Source organism: Spea bombifrons, chromosome 8 (assembly GCF_027358695.1).
Source record: "Spea bombifrons isolate aSpeBom1 chromosome 8, aSpeBom1.2.pri, whole genome shotgun sequence".
Lineage (NCBI taxonomy): Eukaryota > Metazoa > Chordata > Amphibia > Anura > Pelobatidae > Spea > Spea bombifrons.
Window position 1 is genome coordinate 18,803,394 of NC_071094.1, and position 25,032 is coordinate 18,828,425.

The 25,032-nt window shown below is 44.4% G+C and overlaps 1 protein-coding gene across 1 annotated transcript in view; it reads right to left on the reverse strand.

The window, feature by feature from the left end:
• Positions 1-25,032, reverse strand: part of LOC128503631 (gamma-aminobutyric acid receptor subunit alpha-3-like) — a 210,714-nt gene that overhangs the window by 24,134 nt on the left and 161,548 nt on the right. Inside the window, exon 8 of the mRNA XM_053473782.1 lies at positions 10,389-10,541. Within this exon, the coding sequence (XP_053329757.1) occupies positions 10,389-10,541 (153 nt within the window). The remainder of the gene's footprint in view (positions 1-10,388; positions 10,542-25,032) is intronic.

Below are 25,032 nucleotides of genomic sequence, written 5' to 3' on the forward strand. Positions count from 1 at the left end.
AACCGTTAACTGATTTATTTAATGAATCACTGGTAATAGGAGTCGTCCCAGGGGATTGGAAATTAGTGAATGTTGTGCCCATTCACAAAAAGGGCAGTAGGGAGGAGTCTGGCAACTACAGGCCAGTAAGTCTTACATCTGTAGTGGGGAAATTAATGTAAACTATGTTAAAGGACAGGATTGTTGAACATCTGAAGTCACATGGGTTTCAAGATCAAAAGCAACATGGGTTTACCTCAAGAAGATCATGCCAAACAAATCTTATTCATTCTTTTGATTGGGTGACTAAAGTAATTGATCAAGGTGGTTGTCAGGTTGGTGATGTGGAACCCGGTATGCAGGATACCTCACAGCGGTGAGGGCAGATGGCAACACAGCAAAAGTCCAGAAATAAATAGCCAAAAGGTCAGGATTGGGTAAACGGTATTTAATAGCCAAGGGTTCAGGATCAGAGAAATCAGCGTAAACAGTATTCAATAGCCAAGGGGTCAGGAACGGAGAAATCAGCATAAACGGTATTCAATAGCCAGTGTACAGCAACAGGAATCAATAGGAATAATCAGCAAAACAATAGAGCTCCGTTAAGCACAATAACTGAGCACTGAGTGATACGCCCCCGTGCGTAGCGTCTTGACGCGCGTTCCCCGCCTTCTCCATTCAGGAATCCACAAAGAGAGGTGGGGAAGCAGCCGATGGAGCAGACATGAGGAAGGCAGCGGCATGGGAGCTGGTGCCCGCTATTGGTGGGTACTCCGGTGAGTTGCTACGTTGGGGTCTTTGCTGGGGACCTATAACACTGTGCACCTATAACTTTGTGGCACCAACAACTGTTTTGTCGCCTCTTTTTTATCAACTCGATATAATAAGTCATTATCAACCTCAAAATATGGATAGGTAAGTGGTTTTCCTGGGTCAGTGGGGGAGCCGTTTCTTACTGCAATAGTGCTTCTGGCCACTGATAAAGTAGGATCTGACCACTGTGCACTATGGAAGTTGCCTGGACTAACTTCTAAATCAATTAACCCCATGTCTTGTTCCTGACTATTCAAGGTGTCAGTCTGTTCTGGATTGTCACCAACTAGTGTTTTAATGGGACATGACAGCTTATTTTCAGGCTTCTCGTCGTTATTCAGCTCGTCTACCAACATCTCTGCAAAGGGAAAATCATCCGACAACCTAGATGCATTATTCTCAGAGGAATTCCACAACCCTAAAAAATGTCGGAAATCTCTACCGATTATCATGTCGTGTGCTAATTTTGGTACCAGGCCCACTTGACAGTTTACTGTGCCACAATGTGTCTCAACTTGTACCATAGTAGTAGGATAATTATGTATGTCCCCATGTATGCATGCGATATCTACCTTATTACCGTTATCAATACAAATGTCGGGAACCAAAGACTTGTCAAGCAGAGTCACCATACTTCCAGAGTCCAGTAAGGCCTGCACTGTTTTCCCTTCCACAGTCACCGAACACCATGGATGATTTTTTACACAACCACTTTTGTTTGCAGAACACATGGATCGTGAATATAATGAATAACCATCCCTATTATTACCCAAGTTACATTCCATTGGTTCGATATTATCAGGGCAGTCTTTTGCTATATGTCCAAATGCCCGACATTTAAAACATTTTATCATTCTAGTGTCCCTTGTAGGTTCTTCCTGCATGAAAAAACCTCTTTCTCTTGGCGTTATGTCCCTGGAATTGTAAGAGCCTACTTGCTCTTCAAAAGTCCCCCTTTTCCCCGGAGCAGTCTTACCATATTTGCTGGGGCTTTTTAGGTTTCGAGGTCGCTCCGTTGCAGGATGTTAAATGACTTCTTCGGCTGCAATGTACCGCTCTACTAAAGCAACCAACTGGTCAGCTGTCTGGGGGTCGCTCTGACTGACCCACCAGCGGAGAGTAACTGGTAAACCTCTCAAAAATCGGTCCATCACTAGTTGCTCCACTATGTAGCTTGATGAATTGACCTCCGGCTGTAACCACTTCCTGGCGAGATGTATCAAATCAAACATCTGTGACCGAACGGCTTTTCCTGGGCCGTACATCCAGGCGTGAAATCTCTGTGCGCGGATAGCGGCTGTAACTCCCAAACGTTTTAGCTTGTTGTAATCCCTTGCTTGGTCTGGTTTCAGATCATAGTATGCCTTTTGGGGTTCTCCACTTAGAAACGGTGCTACTAAGCTTGCCCATTTAGCCACAGGCCAGCCTTCTCTCTCCGCTGTTCGCTCAAATGCCATAAGGTAGGCCTAAACATCATCTGTAGGCTCTGATTACCTTGGGACCTTGCAGTCCTTCTGCGGTGTCCCTGGTAAGCCTCTCAGATAGGACCTGGATCTCTTGCTGCATGGCACAAGATGGCATTTTGCTGCTCCTCTCTGATCATTTGATGAGCTTCAGCTTGAGCTAATGCGGCTTGCCTGACCATAGCCTCTGTGTTTTCTTTTTACACAAAATACACAAATAACAAATATCAATAATTACATTCTTAACAATACATCTCCCTGGGGCTAGTAGAAACTATTGTGGGTAACCACCCCGCAAAATATAAGGGGATATATAAACTCCTTCCATTATCACCCCCTGCTTTCTGTCACAATATATATATATATATATATATATTTAGGGATATTTAGGAAATTTTGTTTTACCTTCATTAGGGCCTGAGGAAGAGACCTAACAACTTGGTCTTGAAAGCTTGCAATTAAACTCCGAGATGCCAATACATTTTATTTTAATTATACTTTTCTCACCCACATAGACATCCATGCTCACATACAGACCCCCACATGCCCTTCCATCAGGAGTACTCCTTACTTCTCCTGCAGCTTTGGTTGCACGCAGCCTCGATTTCAAAGTATCAGAATAGATGCTACAGTTATTGTGTCGAGCCACAAGATATAGGACGTTTGTCAAAAGTTTAAGAAATTATAGAATGAAGGGATCCAGCTGTACACTCTATTGCATGTGACCCAGTTTATGTTTTTTGCTGCCAGCACCGGAATTTGGTCAAGAGAGACAAAAATACACATCATGATCCTGACGCAGCAGGATAGGCCATAGGACAGTGATGACAAGCATGAGACTGTCCTAGTCAAGGGAGAAATACATCTACAGAACAGCGTCTGAGTGGAAGGATCTGCCAAGAATCGTGACCAATAAAACCAGGTACGACAATGGCGTTCGCCAAGACTATCGGATCTGGCCACCAAATCCTCCATAACCCGTCCGTCCTTGACCCGCACCACCCATTCCCGAACAGAAGGAGGAGACGGGAATCAGGGGGATCAGGGCTTTAGCTTTGTTCAACAAAAGCTATGTTTCTGTGGAATGGAAGCAACATAATCATGCAACTGCAGGTACTAAAGAACTTGAAGAGCATTTGGGGCGATTCCAGGGAAAAGGGCAAACAGGGGCTGAATCTGAGGACCCAGCATGTATGAGCACAACATCGGTGCTGCCACCAAGAAAGTCCCTCCTGACAAACCCGGGGGGAAATCTGGATTGTGGCGGAGAGGAGCACGGGGCTGGTGTTTGCGATAGATAGAATGTAAAACTGTCAAGGTAGCCAAAACAAAAGGATTCCCCCCCACTTGTCTTCATGCTACAGATGAGTCGAGCCAGGTAAAAAACCTGTATCGGGACTGAGCAAGCATCTGCCTCCAAATTCAACCATAAGTTATGGGAAGGGCGATAGCTCCATTCCAAAGTCCTGAGCAGAGGCAAAGCAAAGTAATAGGTACGGATACAAGGGAGACCCAGACCATCTTCCATATTGGGTTTCTGCAACAGGGCCATAGGTAGTCGAGGAGGCTTTCTTGTCCAGATAAAAGAGAGGAACAGCGACCGCAATGTCGAAAATAAATTTTTCGTTACAGCTATCGGCAGGGCTTGAAGCAGATCTAGTATATGGGAAAGAATATTCATTTTAAGGGCATTAACCCTACCAACCCATGAAACAAACAAGGATCCCCACATTCGGATGTCCTTCCGAATCGCTTCCAGCAGAGGCGAAAAATTAAACCTTTCGAGCTCTAGGAAGGGAAATATTTAAAATCACAGATTTTGTCAGACTAATTTTCAAATTAGAGAGACGGCCATAAATCCGAAATTCACAGAGAAGCACAGGCAGCGATACACAGGGGTTTGGAAGCGTAAACACCAAATCATCTGCAAAGGCTATTGTTTTATGATGTGTACCCCTTGTGACAAACCCTGTAGCATGAGGGACATACATGTCACATTTAGGGGTCCTAAGCACAGTCCTCTAGGGTAATCAGAGTTGGGAACACCAGCTTGTTGCAAAACAGCGCTTTATTTTAACTCAAACCCCAAAACCAAATCATAAAAAGAAACACCTAGCTCCCAATTGGAGCCCTCTCTAACTGTACGATGCTGGCCCAGACTGACCACCCACTAACTTGACCTCCCCGCCAGACCCAGCTAAGCCAGGCTCTGGAAAACCTCCCCAGACAGCACACACAGGTCCAGGCAGGTATTGCCTCACTTGGCTCAGGGATGGTCTTCTTCAGGGCCTCTCCTTGCCCTGGGAGCACAGGGAACTTCCTCTTCCCCCAACAGTCTCTCTGATTATCAGGCTCAAGGGGTTTTTAATGCCCAGCACCTGTGCCTGATGCCGGCCTCATAGGAATCCCGGACCGGATCCTGCAGACTTCTAGCCTCCTGGAAAAGCCGGCATGGATTTTTCACAGAATGGGGGAACGGAGCAGTGGCCCACCCTGCTCTCCAATTGCTCCACCCCAGGAACCCATATGTATAATCTGCATAGCAGCTGTACCCAGATGCCATGCCAATCAACTCCCTGGGGTTCACAGTCTCACACCCTACACAACACCCCAAAAACATCCGGATTGACCTGAATCTCTTCCAAAAGGGGTTCCAGGGAGAGGACAACGATCATGGGGGAAAGTGGACATCCCTGCCTAGCACCGTTAGATATGGGGAACAATTCTGAAAGCGCGCCGTTAACACATACCCTAGCCGAAGGCCGAGAGTACAGAGCGGAAACCCATCCCATCACATGAGAACCCCACTTCTCTAAGCACCGCGAGCATAAACATCCAGTCAAGCCGGTCGAACACCTTTTCAGCATCAGCAAAATAGACCCGGATCCTGATAGTTTAGCCAAGTGAATAAGATTCACAGCACGGATAGTTCCGTCCCTGCACTCTCTGCCAGGCACAAAACCCGATTGGTCAGGATGGATCAAGTCCGGGAGAAATCTACCCATATGCATAGCCAGAATTTTATAGAATAGCTTTAAAGCCACATTCAACAGGGAAATAGGCCTGTAGCTTTCACAGAGATCTGCATCCCTACCCTCTTTCGGGGTCGCCGCGATTGTGGCTGCTTAAGTGTGTGGATGAAAGGACTCTCCATCCAGAATAGAGTTGAATACAGATGTCAATTGTGGACCCAGAATATCAAAAACTGTTTTTAATAGCCTAACGATAAGCCATCAGGGCCCAGACATTTCCCTGATTTAGAAAGCTTAATTGTCCTAGCCAATTCTTCCACAGAAATCGGAACCTCCAACTGCTCAGAGTCTGTCGGGGACAGCCGACGTGGTAAATACTGGGACAAGTTTTGGCGAATTGCCAACTTACGAGCCTCCACGTTTCCAGGGGAGTCATGAGTAGGAGATCGGTGGTAAAGAGACCGAGCAGGGAGACTCGCCGCAGGACTGCTGAAAGGTAAGTACAAAGGGGGGGGGATAGGGTAGATAATAGGGAGGGAGAGGAAGGGTAGCTAATGGGGGGGCGGCGGCAGAGGAAGGGTAGATAAGGGGGGGCATTTTAAACTTTGCCCCAGGCTGCATTATGTCTTGGGCCGGCCCTGTATATGAGAGTTGTCGCCAAGTATTTCCCCGGTTTGTTGCCATGTTCATTAAAAAGGGCTTTGAGTCTAGAGAAAGACCTCTGAGCCTGACTATTAAGAATGGCAGCGAGTTCCGCACAACGCTCAAGTGGATACATAAAGTCAGCGTCTCGTAACATGTCCTTGTGTATCCTCTCCAACCCCTCTATCTGTAAATACAAAGTGCTAAGTTTTTGGGCATAGGCCCTCTTTCTTTCCACACCCAATTTAATAAGTTGCCCACGGACAACACATTTATGTGCTTCCCAGATCATAGGAAGGGGTAGATCCGGTGTCACATTGGTCAAAAGTAGTCACGTATGGTCTCAGCTGTAGCTGCAGATGCAAGGTCATCTGTTAACAACAATTCATTCAATCGCCAAGAGCTTTGAGTAGGATGAGTCAGTGGGGACTTAAGCGTCAAGGTCAGGGGAACATGGTCAGACCAAGTAATAGAGCCGTATTTGGCTGTTTTTTTCTTAAATTAATATTTAGATTTTGGGGGGTCGTCTTATAATCAGCAAATACGGTCCATTAGAGCAATAAAAACAACCCCCCCCAGTAAATCATAAATCCCCCCCACCTGTAAACAATAAAACCAAGACCACCCCTCACCCAAACCCCATCCCCTAGCTGCTATAGTCCACACCCCCAGCATGATAAGGCCGAAAGGATTGCACGTTTGAAAACTTTCCGACAAGCAGGAGTTCGCGACCTCTGAGAGTATCAGCAAGCCTAAAAACTTAAATCGGACAAAGCAGCAGTGTGGACATAGGTCGACCGCTAGTACAATAAAAACAACCCCTCAATAAATCATAAAATCCCTCCCACCTGCAAATGACAAAATGAAGACCACCCCTCACCCAAAGCCCATCCCCTAGCTGTGAAGGTCCCCCACCCCCATCCCCCTCGGTGAATTACAGCCGAATCGTCAAAAAAAAGAATAGATACAAAAAAGTACGCTACCACATATATCGGTAAACAGTCCAAAAGCAATCCCCACCTCTAGGCTTCGTGGCAGATGAGCAAGTCACCTGTAAAAAATTTCGATAAGCGGCCTCGTGATACGAGGATGGTATCAAACTCTCCGCCACAAAACGATAAGGCCATACAAATAGCATAAATAAAAGCAGAGGTAAACATAAAGAAAAATAAACATGCCCCCAAGTCCACAGATATCCTCAGCGGCCGATTTCAGAGTGTCCTGAGTGAAGGACAAGAAGGTTGCTCATCTGCAGGGGCGAAAAAGAACCCAGCTATAGTCCCGAGCTAAAGCCTCAAATGGAAAGGCAAAGGGTCAGCCCCAAATATAGAACACATAGTCATGAGCCAACAACAAGACCGTGTCCTTCCTAGTGACACATAAAGCAGGGGTCACTAATGTACAATCGTACAATCACAGATCACGGGGATTGCGAGCAATCCCATTCAAGGATCCACGGTTGCAGCAGCATGAATCGCCGAGATCCCTCCTCCACCACCTCCCTACGCAGAGGGTCAGCACTGCGCTCCCTAGGTAGTTCAGGCAAACTCCAATCAGCAATCGGGATGTCAGGTAGGTGTAAATCCCAGAGTAAAGCCGACAGTTCCGGGTGATAGCTGAGGAAAAACGTAACGTCCCCAGATCTGACGTTGAGGCTAAAGGGGTAACCCCAAAAGTATTGCAAGCCACGTCTCTTGAGCTCAACGGTGAGAGCTGCCTGTATCCCCTCCCTGGTGCTGCCTCCGGAGAGATGGGACAGCTGCACTGTCTCCTTGGCCCTCAGTCAGCCGCTGGGGAGTGATGCCGCCTGTATCCCCCCTCCCTGGTGCTGCCGTACTGATGTACTCTCAATCACATCACATAAGATTCTATTCTATATTATCTGCCGAGCACTAATGTCATCTTTATCCAGTACACATGGATACAGAATGTAAGGACTTACCTGCCTTCCTGGTCCCGCTCCGTGCCTGCTCCAGCTACGCATCCCTCTCTGGCGGCTTCCCAGGCAGGGGGGAGTACTCCCGCTGTCCGTCCAGCGGCTTCACCACGTGGTCGGCCACGCGGCAAACCAGTAACAAAACCTGAAATTGCGCATTCCTTCAGGAACGCACTCTTATAACCTCGGGTGACCTCTACCTGCAGGAAACGCCTCCATCTCTCCCTATTTCTACCTGGGACTTCCACTACCTGCTCCGTTTTGACTCGGCTTATTGACCTCGTTCCTGGCTCCTGATTCCTGCTCGTCTGGTAGTGATTTGGCTTGTTGACCTTGTCTCTAGATTCTGATTCAGCTTATCCTGATTACCGTCTGGTTCTCTGGCTTTCTTTTGGTTTCTGTTTGGCCTGGCTCACTCCGCCATCTGGGGTCATGCCTCACTAAATCATTACACCGAGGAGTTAAGATTCTGTTTTTTTATTACCCGCACTTAGCAGCTTTAAAGGGGCAGACAAGTGGTCGCAGGGATCGCCCAGGCCCCCTAGAGCCTGGGCGAGTTATAGTTGTGAGACCATGATTTTTGCACTCTTGATGCTGTGAGTTTACAAATCCTTAAAAGACTGAAACTGTATTGTGATTTTCATGGTCAGCCCCGGAATCTCCTTTAACCCCTTGATGACAATTGCCGGTCCAGGCACGTCACGGAAAATCAAGTCGTTAACGACAATTGACGCGCCAGGACCGGCACGTCTTTAAACGGGTGCAGAAAGCGATCTACTTTCGCTTTCTGCACCTAAATGGCGTTGCTGTAATGCCTTGACCTAGAGGCATGGAAAGAGTTAAAATACTGGCATATTAAATGCCCATGGGGTGTCTACTTTAAAAAACTGTATGATTTGATGGGGTAAAATGAATTGGCTGGGTTCAACAATGTCCCAAATAACACGAGGGGAAGGATGGCCACACATCTAATTTCCAATTAGAAAAATGCACACGTACCAAATGTGGCCTTTTCGTTCCCCCAAAAAATGACAAACCCATGCATGTGGGCTATCACTGTACTCAGGAGATGTTGCTGAAGACATATTTGGGTGTCGTGTGACAGCGGCATAAACCAGGAGCTGTAAACTCATACATAAAGTAGGTGTGTGGGGGAAAAATACACACAAAAAAAATACTGCAAACTTTGAAAAAATTCTGGTGGTAAAAGGTGTGCATGCAAAGAGTTAAAATACCAGCATTTAAAATACCCTGGGGTGTCTATTTTTCAAAAATATATGGTTTTGTTGGGCACATTGAAATGGCCCGGCTCAAAGATGTACCAAATAGGGCATGGGCAGTGGATCCCCAAATGCCAAAGTTCAACATTGAAAAATGCGCATGCCCCAAATGTGGCCCTTTTGCCCCCAAACAGCCAGGCAAAATCATTCATGTGAGGTATCGCTGTACTCAGGAGATGTTGCTGAACACATATTGGGGTGTTTTGTGATAGTGACATATACGAGAACCTTTTAATTCATACCTGAAGTAAAATGTGTGCGACAAAACAAATGCAAAAAAAAATACTACCATAAAGTTTAACAAAGGCTGATGGTAGAATTAGTGCTTGGAAAGGGTTAAAATACTAGCACTTGGAATACCCTGGGCTGTCTAGTTCTCAAAAATATATGATTTGATGGGGTAAATTGCGTGGGCCGGCTTCAAATATACCCGAAATGGCACATGGGGGGAAGAATTACCAGATTTGGAAAAAATGGCTTTGAAATAGCAAATGCTACCTCTACTTATTGCCCCATAATGTGTAGAAAAAAAGCAAAAAAACATAAAAACATTGGGTATTTCTAAACTCAGGACAAATAGTAGAATCTATTTAGCAGGTTTTTTCATTACCTTTTATAGATGAGTAAAAGATTTTTCAAAATTTTCTAAATTTTTCACCATATTTTATACTTTTTTTAATAGTAAATAATATGATACAATCAAAACAATGTCATCTAAAGAAAGCCCTTCTTGTCCTGAAAAAAACAATATCTAATGTGTGTGGGTTCAGTAAACGGGAAAGAAGAAAATTACAGCTAAACACGAGCAGCGCAGAAATGTTAAAACGGCCATTGTCACGAAGGGTACAAAAAGTAAAACCAGCCTTTGTCACGAAGTGGTTAAAAACATTACGTTATTGTATCTATAAAACTGTGAGGTGACATTCTATAACAGATTAAAGGGGTCATAATGGCCATGTTTTTATTGGTCACTGAATGTTGCTTAAGTTATCAGTCTTTCCCTAAAAATGAAATATTAGTTAACCCACACAACGGCTGCTGGCTATTTAGCAATTAGTTTGCTCGCAGCAGCAAGAACAATAATTATATGCATCTAAGGAACCAATAATTAATGAATAGTGTCTGAACGACAGATAACCATAACATAAGTCAGAAAAAAAGGAATTGAAGTGGAATGCAAAAAGGATATGTTTTAAAAGAATAAAAAAAATAGAAACAGAAGTGAGAACACTATGAGAGTATTCTGTTGCTGAAATCTTGTCACTGATACAATATCAGCAAAGGCAAAATCAGCCTAACTTACCAAACACAGTTCTGGCAGGAACAGACTCACGATTTAGCCAGAAGGATACTTGTGACAGGATTACAGTCATTATACATGGGAGGTATGTCTGAATTACAAAGTATCCAATCTTACGCTTCAGGTGGAAGTGTGTTGTCATGACAATGTATTCACCTAAAAATAAGACAAAAAGCATTGTTACTAAAGTTGATCACCTCCTGTATTTGTAATTTAGTAACACACAAAGAGACAAACGTGATAACACAAATATCCTTTGCTGATTACTTATATCTCTTTATGACTAGAAGATCTGAGGCTTTTTGTGTATTTCATGTTATAAAGACATTAAACGGTATTATTGTCAGCAATGGCATACTGATTACATAATCATTGCATTACATGTGAAATCATCAAATTAAATTACTCATCAGTGGGTAAATGGTGACATCTCACTTGAAACTACCAATCCTCACCTATTAAATTATGCAGTATGTAGGGTCAGTGCAGCCCTTCTTGCTGGAGCAACCTGTTTTTTTGTTGGCCCTTCATAATGAATAATGCCACATATTTTATATGCAGTACAATATGGGCATCAATTTATTTAAATGCATCTTGAAACTAGAAATTGAAACGTGGCAACAAAATGAATTAAAAGAATGGTAGATCTCAGCTATGACAATGCTTTGCAAATTGGGCTTCTAGACCTCAGAAAAAAGACATCTATCGGCATTCATGATTATAACATTTTAACTTTAACATGCTATATGTAATTTGAAGTGTACTGAATGTGGTGGAAGTCACCCACTATTGAAGTGGTTCAACCTGTCTTGGTTGAATATGTCTGACGATGCAGAAGCCACAGAATTGATTAAGAATGTAAAATCATCTTTTTCACATCCAGATGTTTCTGAGAAACTGCAGATGGAGGCTTGCCAGGGTAGGACTATTTGCACCCTCCCCATTTACAAAATGTAGGATCTCTCTGTTAGGGTGTGGTGTCCAAGATGGACAGGTGCAGGCTTATTCATCGTCTCTAGTTTCCCATGGATAGCTCTGTCAATGATGGGATTACATCTGAACTGTGCCATGTTTATCATACAACTTTTGCAACCCATTGGGTGAGGTTTTTGTGGTCTGTCTTTTAGCTGTTACTGGGCGACCCTGGGGTAGGGTGAGAAAGATTTCCCCTCTCGGACTGGTGGTGTAGGTTATTGTTTCTTTTTTTAGGTATTTTATGAGCATGGTCTGTAGTCTGAGGTATTATTATGTATACTGGTCAGCATGGAGATCTAGGGTCTATCATATGGGCAAGGACCTCTGTTTTTACCAAAAAAGGAATACAGGGGTACTCACAATGTCAACATTCATGAAGTGCCCAACATATTATTGGCTGATTTGGATTACAATCAACCAAGATATTTGTTTGAGCCATTAAAAATAACCTTTTATGGTTGTGGTTAGAATACCCAGGGTGATGTGGCTAGGGATGATGGCCTCGTATACAGTGTTGAGGATCTAACTTGGTGGCTTGGGTAGGTGTATCAAACTAATTTATTCTTTTGTGGTGTGGCATAGAGAGCAAGAGTGCTGTTTCTGTTTTTGGGTTGATATGGTCAGGGCTGATGTGGCCTCCTGATTGTCAGTTCAGCATTGATGGGTGGATTCTGCTATGAGAAGGAGAGGACTAGCCATAGGGGGTGGAGCCTCAGCCTCTTAACCTATATAACATCTGCTCTGACCTAAATTAGTGCTTGTGTGTTCCAAGCTGTGGTGTCTGTCTAAATATAGGCATCATTCATCCTTACACCCGCGTGTTGACTTGCTGACCCCTCTTAACCCTGTTAACTCCCAGCTTTTGAACTGGGCTTTACTTTAGAGTACACTGGCTATCTCCTGTCCCAAGTCCTCACCTATCTCTTCTGCTCCTAGACTCACCTGTTGTAAGAGACTCTGACATTACAAAACAACTAACTAAGCCACTACATGGACTCACCCCGCACTCAAACAACAGTTAGCAACCCTTAATCAATCTGTCCAGGATCTGCAAGTTGGGCAGAACCAACTCCATAATCAAGTCCAGGCCCTGCAACCTGTACCCACAGCACCTGTGGACATTACTCCTCATGCAGCTTCTTCTCTGCCTCCAGAGAGCGCAACATACATTTAGAAACCACTTACTTCCATTAGGCTAAATAGAAGCGGAGGTTGTCTGCGCACATCACAAAGATGTTCACCGGCTGCCAGATAGGAGGATCCCCTGCAGCACTGCAGGTGACCTGGATCTTCCTCCTCTGGCCCTAGAAACAGGTTACAATGAACTAGCTCTCCCGAATCAATTCTTAATGGAGTCATTAAGGAAAACTAGTTGTTGCGGGTACTGCTCACACACTAGATGCTATTTTATCCTTAGCCATTAAGCTCAATAGAATGTTCACAGAATACTGACAAGCGAGAACCGCCACATCCTCCTTCTTCTCCTGTACCAACAATATCTGCTGAGAAGCCTCTGGAAACAAGTGGGCCCTTGACTCCAGATGAATGCATGCACAAAAGACATAACTTATGTTTATACTGTTTAAACTGCGACAAGCTGGGTCATGTCCTAAAGGATTGCAAGGCCAAGACAAAATCATCAGTGAGTAAGGGTAATAGTGAGTAATATTGTTTCAATGTTATTCAAGGACTGCAACAAAACACACCTTACCATTTACTTTTATTTACGGTTGGATGAAAGAACAATGTGTATATCTACCATTATTGATTCCGAAGCCAGTGATTGTTTTGTAGACCATGCTCTGCCGGTCCATCACAATACCCTACAAAAGAAAGTCCATACCCCTTCACGTTCAATTGGTGGATGGGAGTCATTTGAAGTCTGGTCCCATTGCCTCTGAGACCATACCACTGGCAGTTCCACTGGGACAAAATTACCAAAAAGACTTACGCTTTCAAGTGGTTGATTCACCTCTCTTCCCCGTAATTTTGGGTCAGGCTTGGGTCAGACTCCATAATCCACGTTTAAAATGGGACCTGGGAACCATCACACTTACTTCCTCATATTGAGCGTTGCAGAGTACTAAGCGTTGCAGAGTCGGACTATCAGTACTTGTTCTTCAGTTCCTGCATACGAGTACACTGATTTAAAAACCCCACTGTTACCACAAGCATATACACTCGGATATAAATAAGAGAAGAAATGGAGGGTGTGTATAAGTGTACTTGTTTGTGTGAATTGGTGGTTAACAATTTAACAAACTTGTTACCATCTACTATAATAGCAGGGAACTGCGTGCATAAAACGCAAAGATACATAAAATCATCCTGGTGTTTGTGCACACAAACTTCCCTTAAGTTCAATTCCTAGGCTAAATGGTCAAGTTTTAACTGAATTAGTATATTCAACCAGCTTAAACATCTAAAGACATATAGGAAAAAAATACAAAGTGTGACTCTGTTATGAGGCACAGTAATTAAAAAAAAGTTCATTAGACTCTTGCCTTTTGGGGGAGCAATAAACTGTCCCTATGTAGTGTAGCTCTCTGTGACTCCTTAGTGTGTCTGTTCAATTCAATTGGTCCACAGGTGAGGGAGAATCTCAATCCAGAGAAAAACGCTCTCACCCAATTAGAAAAGCATGAGTGGTCCAGAGAAAGACGCTCCCTCTCAATTAGAAAAACATGAGAAGTACAATTTGTGTGATAAAAAAAAACAAAAATAAATTACTACCAAAAAGTTTGACAAGGGGTAGTAGTAGAATTAGTGCATGGAAATGATTAAAATACCAGCATTTGAAATACTTAATTGCAAATGCTAATTTTCAAAAATGGTTTGATAGATTATAAATTGCACTGGCCGGCTTTAAAGATACACAAAATAGCACATGAGGCAGAATGACCAGATTTGGAAAAAAAAATGGTTTTGAAATAGCAAAACGCTACTCGTGCTTATTGCCCAATAACTTGCAGAAAAAAGCAAAAAAAAACCTCATAAAACATTGAGTATTTCTAAACTCAGGATAAATAGTAGAATCTATTTAGCAGGTTTTTTTCATTAGCTTTTTTGGACCAGTAAAAGATTTTTCAACATTTTTTTTTTTTTTTTACAGGAAATTAGATGATATGATCAAAAAATCTGAAGAAAGCCTTTCTTGTCCTGAAAAAACAATATATAACTTGTGTGGGTACACTAAATCGTCCATACAACTATCCGATTAACCTTTTACCAGGAGCACTCATACCTATTGGCCAAATATGCTCTTTCTCTGAGCCACAATTGAAAGTCCTAAAAGACTACATTGAGGACCACCTCAAAGTCTACAAATGAACCCCTGTAAAGTTTCTACCATGCATGCCCACACCCACAAACAAAAACATCCAGAGATTTGAAGGATTTGCGAATTTCTATAGAAAATTCATTAGTCCTTTTTTTCCATTATCCTGCCTCTAACCTGTCTAATCTGACAGACACAAACTTTCAAGTGGTCAGCAGAACTCCAATATCCCTTTAACAAACTCCTTACTATAGTTCCCATTCTTTCTCTACCAGATCTCGAAAATAGTATGCATTTGAGGTGGATGCTTTAGATACAGCAACCGGGGCAATCCTTTGTGTCTCTTCCTATGTACATCGGCGGATGTCCGAGTCAAGGACGTAATGGTGTCTGAGTGGCATCTCCTCATTTACATCCCAGACGCGGCGGAATCCGAATGACATCTCCTGTCTCGCATCCTCTCGCATCCCTTATATGTACAATCTGTGAGTGAGTCTACGCAGAATGGAAACGAGTGATGCCCTTGTGACCCTGCCCCATGCCCTTACGTAGTGATGACACTTCACGCTTTGCGTGATGACATCCAGAACCCGGAAATTACACACAGTTAAAAGCCGAACACACACCGCAGATGTACACTGATTACCTCTTTACTTCTCCAGAGGAAGCCAAAGGCGAAATGCATCTAGAAACAAGAGATTGGGCCATTTTAAAGCTCTTATCAGGACTACTTTGGACGTTTGTGGACTTTGGGACATTCAGGCTTATGTGCACAGCGATTGCTACTGTGCCATATATAACTAAGTGCATTCTGACCCTTTACACCATTTTACCAGAGATACCACACCATTGCAGTCTGTTTGTTTTTAAGGTTTTAAAATTAAGATTTTTTTTTTACGAAGTAACTTTTATTGGTACAGAAGATTATTTCCAAAGACGCATAAAAGACAGGCATCTACCTAGTTTTTTTTTGCGATATTGCACTATTATTTTTTTCCCTTTTTATGTTCTGCGCCCCAACTGTTTGCGCATCCACTATTCTCAGTAAAGCGATATTTTCTGATTACTTTTAAAACTTTTGCCCCCTGATTTAGGACTACATCCTCGTGTTGTGATTTTTCTTTTTTAAATATACTCAATTCCTTTTTGTGTTGATTTCCTTCATGCAAAAAACTGGGCTAGTTGGGGAGATCACGATCTTGCACCTACCTCGGCGCGGCCCTGAAGACCGGCCCAGGTGAGGCGCCTAGAGATTGGTGGCTTCGTGGGAAGCTCCGGCTTGGTAAGTACCCGGTGGATGCATTTCTTAGGGGTTTCTAAGTTAGTACCTGGCGTATAAGACGACCCTCCACTTTTAAGAAGATTTTCTGGGGTTAAAAAGTCGTCTTCAAACAGGAGTGAGCTGATCCTCGTCTGTCCAATCAGCTCGCTCTTGTGACATTACGCTAAGGGTCTCGTCCAATGCCTGTGCTACTGTTTTTTTTAATTCTGAAACCGCCTTTATAAGGCCAGAGCTTGCCTGAGAGATCCATTCATTTTTCACTGTGACTGCTTTGGCAACACTGCTGTGCTGCATCCGAGCGTTACAGAGAGGGATAATTCTGTTCTGTGTGAGACTGGTAACCATCAGAAGGCAAGGTCTGGTTGAACTGAGGAGGTTTAAAAAGGGAACCGCAGGGGAAGATCGAATCTCCCGCCAAACCGTCATGACCTCACTTCCGGTATCCGGGAATCGCGGCCATCATGAGTGTGGCATAATCTCCCTTCATATATGCCTGCAGTTCGGGGGTCGAGCGCCGAAGCAGGACGCCGTGTCCCAGGAGGTCTGCCTCTCCTGCGCGGCAATTCAGCGGACGACGGCGGAAGCGGCAGTGCGTTGGAGGGGGGTCTCCCTCTCTTGCGTGGCGGCTGCTGCGGAGATGGCCGTGCGTTGGAGGGGGGTCTCCCTCTCCTGAGTGGCGGCTGCTGCGGAGGTGGCCGTGCGTTGGAGGGGGGTCTCCCTCTCCTGCGTGGCGGCCGCTGCGGAGATGGCCGTGCGTTGGAGGAGGGTCTCCCTCTCCTGCGTGGCGGCTGTTGCGGAGGTGGCCGAGGGTTGGAGGGTGGGCTCCCTCTCCTGCGTGGTGGCTGCTGCGGCAACGTGGGAGCCGAGGGCAGGTGAGTAACAGTACCCCCTCTCAAAAGGGCGCCCTCAGGGCGACCACCAGGGCGAGAAGGGCGTCTAGCGTGAAACGCGCGTATCAATCGCGGAACGGAGAGTCGTGCTGCTGGTATGCAGGAACGCTCCTCGGGACCCAGACCTCTCCATTGTACCAAATACTGTAGGCTGCCTTGCTGCCGCCGGGAATCGAGGATGACCTGAGGAGTGCGCCCCTCCGAAGCCCTCCTGGCAGTCTCAGCAGTGGAACGTGCACCTCGGGTAAACTGGTTGCAGACCAGAGGTTTCAATAACGAGGCGTGAAATACCCGAGGAATGCAAAGCGTTCTGGGCAGCGAGAGCTTGTAAGCCACTGGATTGATCCGACATAAAACAGGAAATGGGCCAATAAACCGTGGAGCCAACTTCATGGAAGGAACCCAGAGTCTCAGGAACCGCGTAGATAGCCAAACCCTATCGCCAGGCCTGACATTGCTGGAGCTGAGCGGTGCATTCCAGTGCAGAGTGAACCAGGTGGCACGGATGGAAGCAAGCCTCTCTTCCGGAACCGGAGAAACTGGCAACGTCTCTGGGAGAGACTGTGGATGGAGACCATACAGGCAAATAAAAGGAGAGATCCTGGTTGACTCTTGGAGCGTGTTATTCCGTGCGAATTCTGCGAACGGCAGTAGATCGACCCATTTATCCTGATGGTCATTGATGAAGAGACACAGGTACTGCTCCAGATGTTGATGCGCTCTCTCCACTAGACCGTTCGTCTGAGGGTGATATGCCGAGGAGAAGGCCAAGGTGATGCCCAAGGACCTAGTAAATTCGCGCCAGAACCTTGCTACGAATTGGGTGCCTCTGTCCGACACGATTTCAGACGGCACTCCGTGGAGCCGAACAATCTCTCGGATGAAGATGTCCGCCAAGGTGGAGGCGTTGGGTAACTTCCGTAGCGGAATGAAGTGCGCCATCTTCAAGAAATGGTCCACCACCACGAGAATCACAGTACGTCCCTTGGACGGAGGCAACTCAACAATAAAGTCCATGGCCACATGAGTCCAGGGAACCGAGGGACAAGGAAGAGGTCAAAGAAGACCAGCAGGACGAGTACGAGAGGACTTGTTGGTTGCGCACCTAGTACAGGACTGGACGAAAGCTGTAACGTCCCTTCCCCAGTGAGGCCACCAAAAAGTCCGTGAAAGTAAGTCCTTGGTGCGTGCCACTCCCGCATGTCCCGAGGTTCTGGCACCGTGAAGCGTGCGTAGGATAGGGAGCCGCAAAGTGGGAGGAACATACAATCTCCCTGGAGGCAAGGAATCCGGAGCTTGACCTTGAGAGCAGGTGATGCGATCCAGCAGGGGAGCATAACCCCGCAACCGAATGACGGCAACGACCTTGGTAGAGGGGACAATGGGTTCAGGTGCTCTACTCTCCTCGTCTGGTCGTGTATACATGCGGGATAGTGCGTCCGCTTTAGCGTTCTTTGAACTGGGACGGTAAGTCAGCACAAAGGGAAAGCGGGAGAGGAAGAGAGCCCACCTGGCCTGACAAGGGTTGAGACCGACTCCACAATTGTACAACTTCTCTTATTTGTACATTTGATATAGTATATGTATGTAATATTCAAAATGTATTATGTTATGATTTAATATTTTTTGTATATTGTTTTTAATGTTTTAGTTTCTGATCTATGTATAATATACAGATCAAAAATATTTTTCATCTAATGCACTTTACTACATAATTGATTATAAATTTCTAATTAAAGTCTATTTTTAACTAATATATTTTTTATCTTTGTGATTAAAATACGTGTTAAAAATATTTGTTTTTCCTATATATATATATATGTAAAGTGCATGTATGTATTTAATTGCGTGTTTATTCTGTACAACTTAGGGTTAACACGGGCTATACCCTTGTAACGTTCTATTTGTAACAAGGTTTTGGATACAATGTTGCGATCAACTGCCCATACCCTATTTGGTACATCTTTGAGCCGGGCCATTTCAGTGTGCCCAATAAAGCCATATATTTTTGAAAACTAGACACCCCAGGGTATTTCAAATGCTAGTATTTTAACTGTTTCCATGCACCGTATCTATCACCAGTCTTTGTCAAACTTTGTGGTAGTCATTTTTTTGCATTTGTTTTTTCACACACATTTTACTTCAGGTATGAATGTCACTATCAGAAAATACCCCAATATGTGTTAAGCAACATCTCCTGAGTACAGCGATACCTCACGTGAATGATTTTGCCTGGCTGTTTGGGGGGAAAAAGGGCCACATTTGGGGTATGCACATTTTTCAATGTTGAACTTGGCATTTGGGGATCCGCTGCCCATGCCCTATTTGGTACATCTTTGAGCCGGGCCATTTCAGTGTGCCCAATAAAACCATATATTTTTGGAAACTAGACACTCCAGGGTATTTTAAATGCTGGTATGCACACATTTTACCACCAGCATGGCTCTGAATTTTGTTCTGACAAGGATTCTCTTGCGCGAGAGGCAAAGAGTCCTTGAGGCATCTATCCACGCCTGTATACAGAAGGAGGCGTTGGAGGAAGTTCCTCTAGAAGAGCGTGGATCCGGCGTCTATTCGCCAGTCTTTCTAGTGCCCAAGTACACAGGAGACTGGCGGATGATCATAGATCTTTGCTATTTGAACAAGTTCATAGCGAGAAAGAAATTCTGCATGGAGTCCATCCGCTCTGTAATAAATATCTTACTGCCGGGAGACGCGATGGTCTCTATAGACTTAAAGGACGCTTACCTTCATGTTCCTGTTTGCCAAGCCCACAGGAAGTATCTGCGTGTGGCTGTATCCCTTTGTGGCAAAGTGAAACACCTTCAGTTTGCTGCCCTTCCCTTCGGAATCTCCTCTGCTCCTCATACCTTTACCAAGGTTGTAGTTGCCGTGGTAGCACTCTTGAGACTAGAAGGCCTAGAAATCATCCCATATTTAGACGATTGGCTTCTAAAAGCCGCTTCTACAGAAATTCTGTATTCAGCTTCAGCAGGCTCTGGCTTTTCTCCACCAGTTAGGGTGGATAGTAAACTACCAAGTCCGAGTTGGTTCCATCCACTTCCAGGAAGTTTCTGGGGTTCATAATTGACTCGACCCGGATGACTCTCTCTCTGTCTCTTGACAGACACAATCGGGTTGTCAGAGCCGGCAGTTCTTTAAGGACCCCTCAGTCGGTGTCCATCAGAACACTTATGAAGATGTTAGGGCACATGTCAGCGACTGCGGATGCAGTCCCTTGGGCCCTTTGGCACCTACGTCCTCTCCAATCAGAAGTTTTGGGCACTTGAAATCTCAACCCATTAGGGTCAAACAAAATGTGCACCCTGTCTCCTCAAGTCCGTCGCTCCCTCTGTTGGTGGGAGCATCTGAAAGATGGGAGGTCCTTGATTCAGCCAGCCTGGATTCTGTTGACCACGGACGGATCCCTTCTATGTTGGGGAGCCCATCTAGAGGACATTCCAGTACAAGGTATTTGGTCCCGTCCAGAGAGCCTTATGTCTACAAACTTCAGAGAGCTCAGAGCAATCAGACTGGCGCTCCTTCACTTTGCTCCTCAAATCCGCGGCAAAGCGGTGAGAGTTCGTTCAGACAACATGACGGCGGTTTATTATATCAACAAACAGGGTGGCACGAGATCTCAACCTCTTCTCAAGGAAGTGGGAATGATCCTATCATGGGCAGAGCAGAACCTCTCCCACCTCTCTGCAGTCCACATTCAGGGATCTCTCAATGTGGTAGCGGACCGCCTGAGTCGGGGTCTCAGTGTTCCAGGCGAATGGTCACTAAACCAGGAAGTATTTCATCAAATTACTCTTCGGTGAGGAATGCCAGAAATCGACTTAATGGCTACAAGGTTCAACGCCAAGGTGAAGATCTTCTGCTCCCTATACACAGCAGGACAATCCTTGGGCTATAGATGCTCTGTCCATCCCTTGGAGGTTTGGGCTGGCTTACATCTTCCCTCCAATTTCCATGATACCAAGGGTATTGATGAAGATCAGACAAGACCAGACCTCGATTATTGCGATAATTCCATTCTGGCCAAAGAGGTCATGGTTCACCCAGCTCTTGGGGATGAGTCAGGGTCTGTACTGGAAGCTTCCAATATCAGAGAACCCTGTGTTTCTGGGCACAGGTTCTCGCCTAGATCTGAGAATTCTCAATCCTATTGAAGGATAGTGGACTTTCTTCTGGGGTCTTGAGGACTTTGTCTCATTCGAGAGCGGAGTCTACTAATAGAGCTTACAACCGGATTAGACACTCTTTTTCATTATGGTGTGCGAAGAACAAAGTGGGTTTCTCAGATCCCCCCATTTCTTCCATATTACAATTCTTCCAAGACGGACTGGATTAAGGCCTGGCTCCCTCTACACACAGAGTGCACACCTCAGCCATATAGGCTTTTTTAGGGAAACCTCTGTCCCAAGAACCCCTTATCAGGAGGTTCCTTAAAGGAGCCAAAAGGTTAAAACCTAAGATCCTGAGACCAGTCCCTCAATGGGACCTTACTGTCGTGCTCAGGGGGTTATGCTCTCCCCCTTTCGAGTCATTGGAAAGCGTGGACATGAAGTACCTTTCCTGGAAGGCTGCCTTCCTAGTGGCGATCACCTCTGCCAAGAGAATTGGTGAGTTGCAAGCTCTGTGTGCCTTTGAGCCTTACACCCTATTTCTGCCTGATAGGGTTCTCCTAAGGTTCCTGCCAGCTTTTTTACCGAAGATTCCTTCGTTTCAGAACATTAATCAGGTAATTTCTCTACCTGTTTTTCACCCGGATCCTTCAACAGAAGAAGAATCTCTTCTACATACTCTTGACGTCTCCAGATGTCTGCAGATCTATCTACAAAGATCCGGTGTCTTCAGGAAAGATGAAAATATCTTTCTACAGTTTTTTGGAAGGAACAAAGGATCTAAAGCTTCTAAACCATCCCTGAGCAGGTGGATAAAGGAAGCCATCAGAGAATCCTTCTTAGCTCAAGGCTTGCCTCCTCCCACCTTTGTCCGCGCTCACTCTACCAGAGCGGTACCTACCTCGGCTGTTGAGAGGAGCCTCATCCCTCTTCAACATATTTGTGCTGCAGCCTCCTGGAGTTCTTTTAAAACGGGTGTCCGCCGCCATACAATGTATGGGGGATGTCGACGCCCCGGGGAGGCGCCAGACATGGCCCCTAGTGCCGATCGTGGCGTTGCTGAATGCCTCGAGGTCGAGGCATTACAGCAACACCATATGGGTGCAGAAATGTAGATCGCTTTCTGCACCCGTTTAAAGTCATGGCGGTCCTGGCACGTCAATTATCGTTAACCGTTCGTTTTCCGGTGACGTGTCCGGACCGTCAATTATCATCAAGGGGTTAAATTGGATAAAGGTATGAAATATGGTTGGAATCCTGATAGAAAAATGAAATCTTCAGCCAAATCGTTTTCGTTATTCCTTGCCCGTAATAATTTGTATGATATTTGGAGAACAAATAACCCTTCCGTGAAAGATTTTACTTTTTACTCTTCGGTACACCAATCTTACTCTAGAATCGACACGTTTTTTTCAGATAGTAAAACAATAGAAATATGTAATTTTGCGTCCATTGGAAACCGAACACGGTCGGATCATGCTCCAGTCTTTATAGAAATTAAAAGTAAAGACGAATTTAAAGCAAGAACCGACTGGAGACTTAATGAATCGTTACTACTATCTCCAACATTCAAAGAAAAACATATCAATTTAGCTAATAAATTTATAGAAATTAATGATAACGGAGAAGTTTCTGATGTAACTTTATGGTGTTCCTTTAAATGATCAATGCAAGGTTTTCTCTCAAGGTGCAGATGTTAAGAAAGCAAAGGGATTGACCCTTTCTGACCTTTATATTAAACTGGCGCAACTGGCTAGCATTACGTTACATCCATCAATTTCGATATCTAAAGAGATAAGTCTAATTCAACTTAATATCAAAGAAAATTTAATTGAGAAGACTAACAGATGCATATTAAGATTAAAACAAGACTGGTACTACAGTAGCAACAGAGCTAGTAAAACCTTGACAAATAAAATCAAAAGTCGAACTGATAAAAATAGAATTAACAAAATTGTTTTAAACGGTAAACAGTATTTAACTCCGAAACAAATCGGTGAAGCCTTTAGGATGTGTTATAACTCACTGTACAATTTGCCAAATATAACAAAAAGTAAATTACAGATAAGCTCGAAGCTGGCCAAATTAAAGGCCCCTATTCAATTGTCAGAAATAAGGAACACCATACATAAATTACCGAAATCTAAAGCCCCTGGCCCAGATGGGTTTTTCGGACCATTCTCTGTAATTCCTAGAGATGGTTGTGCGTTAAAATCCGAGTAGATCAGCAGTTTCTGAAATACTCAGACCAGCCCATCTGGCACCAACAACCATGCCATGTTCAAAGTCACTTAAATCCACTTTCTTCATAAGGATTCATACGAATTTAGGAAATTTGAAAATTTTGTTAAAGTAGAAATTTGTATAACTCTGAATGCAGAAATCTAGTGCACAATATGGTTTTATCATACAGCTTTTTTGAGAAAACATTCATCTATTGTACATCTGGACCCTGCCTTTAATAAAATGTTAACATCTAATATATGCTGCAGTACCGGTGACTCCTATCTCCATCATTTCTAAACAGAAAACTACATGGCTTACCTAGGGGTGGCATGTATAGATGTTGTTTTCCGGGTGATGTAGATGTTGTGGTAATGTTAGGCACAGTAAAACATTTGTGTCTAGTGTAACTAAGAAGATGTCCAGTTTTTAAAATCACAGTACACTGTCATTTATCTAATTGCATGCTTCAGTCAATTTGTGGGAAGGACAATAAGGGCATTGAAATGGAATTTGTGAACAATTATAATAAAATATGATTCCACTGCATCTACAGCCAGTAAACATTTTTCTTACTGTAATCAATCTGAATTACAGTACTATCAGGGAATTAAGATACAAATTTTCCCTCAGGTGAAGCTAAACAGGATTCTTGACAAAAGGGGAACAGATTGGATTTTTTTAATGGCAAACTAGACATCCTAAGGTTATTAAGTTGGAATGGGATTCAAATTGAATATTTAGACATTTTTGGTTTTGGTAAAAATGGTTAACACACCCAAAAAGATCAATAACAATATATAATATATATCAAACAGCAATCACACTCATATGCCCAGGCAGCTAGCACATTCTAGAACCAGGGCATGATAGGGGTGTGATTACAGGCTCCCTATGCAATGCCACCCCCCCCCACACACACACTCATATACTCATTCATTTACATATACTCATTCATTCCCTTAAATCACACATACTTGCTCATACACCCTCCTCCACCCCCTTACCTGATCTGCAGATCTCTCACTTGCAGACTACTGCAGGGGCCCTGCTGCTTCCTCTCGAACAACTTATCTGGCCACGCCCCCAGAGGAGGAAGGAACGGAGCAGAGTCACGTTAAGTGCTTTCACGTGAATCGCTAGGCTCCTGCTTTTCCTGGCCGAGATGCTGCTCGCACACTGTGCGACCAACGCGCAGGTAAGCAGCCCACCCCCTGTGGACGATTATTTTCGGCCGTTTTTTTTTTATTTCTGCATATATTTCGGCCACCGATATACTGGTGCATCCCTTACTTACTGTTAAGACTTAATGATGGGAGCATGTATTTTATATAATTTTATCCTGCAACTCTATACGAGGTGGTAATTATATATAAAATATATATGCAATCAAGGTTAATATCTGGAACATGCATTTGATATTAGTTTGTAAGTTTGTCCTGCAATTCTACACAAGATGCTAAATATGTGATGGATGTATATATATATATATATATATATATATACACACACACCATATTTGCTTGCTTATAAGACAAGGTTTTTTCAGAGCAAATACTCTGAAAAATACACCTCGTCTTATATTAAGGTTGTCTTATAATCAGACCTCAAATAGAGGTCTGATAGAGGTCTCCTGCAGCGCTACGGGGGATCTGGATCTTCCTCTCTGGCCAGCACTGCGACCAGGGCTTCTATGACGGAGCACCGGCGTGACCTTCCGGTGCTCAGAAGCCCCGGTGGATGTCCCAGTTAGCAGCGGAAGTTGTCTGTGGGCATTGAGCAGACGTTAACTGGCTGCCCCTACTTGAGACCAGGGAGTCTGGAGCACGGGGGAGAAGTCTAGTGATGCATCCATAAGTTGGGGAGGCAA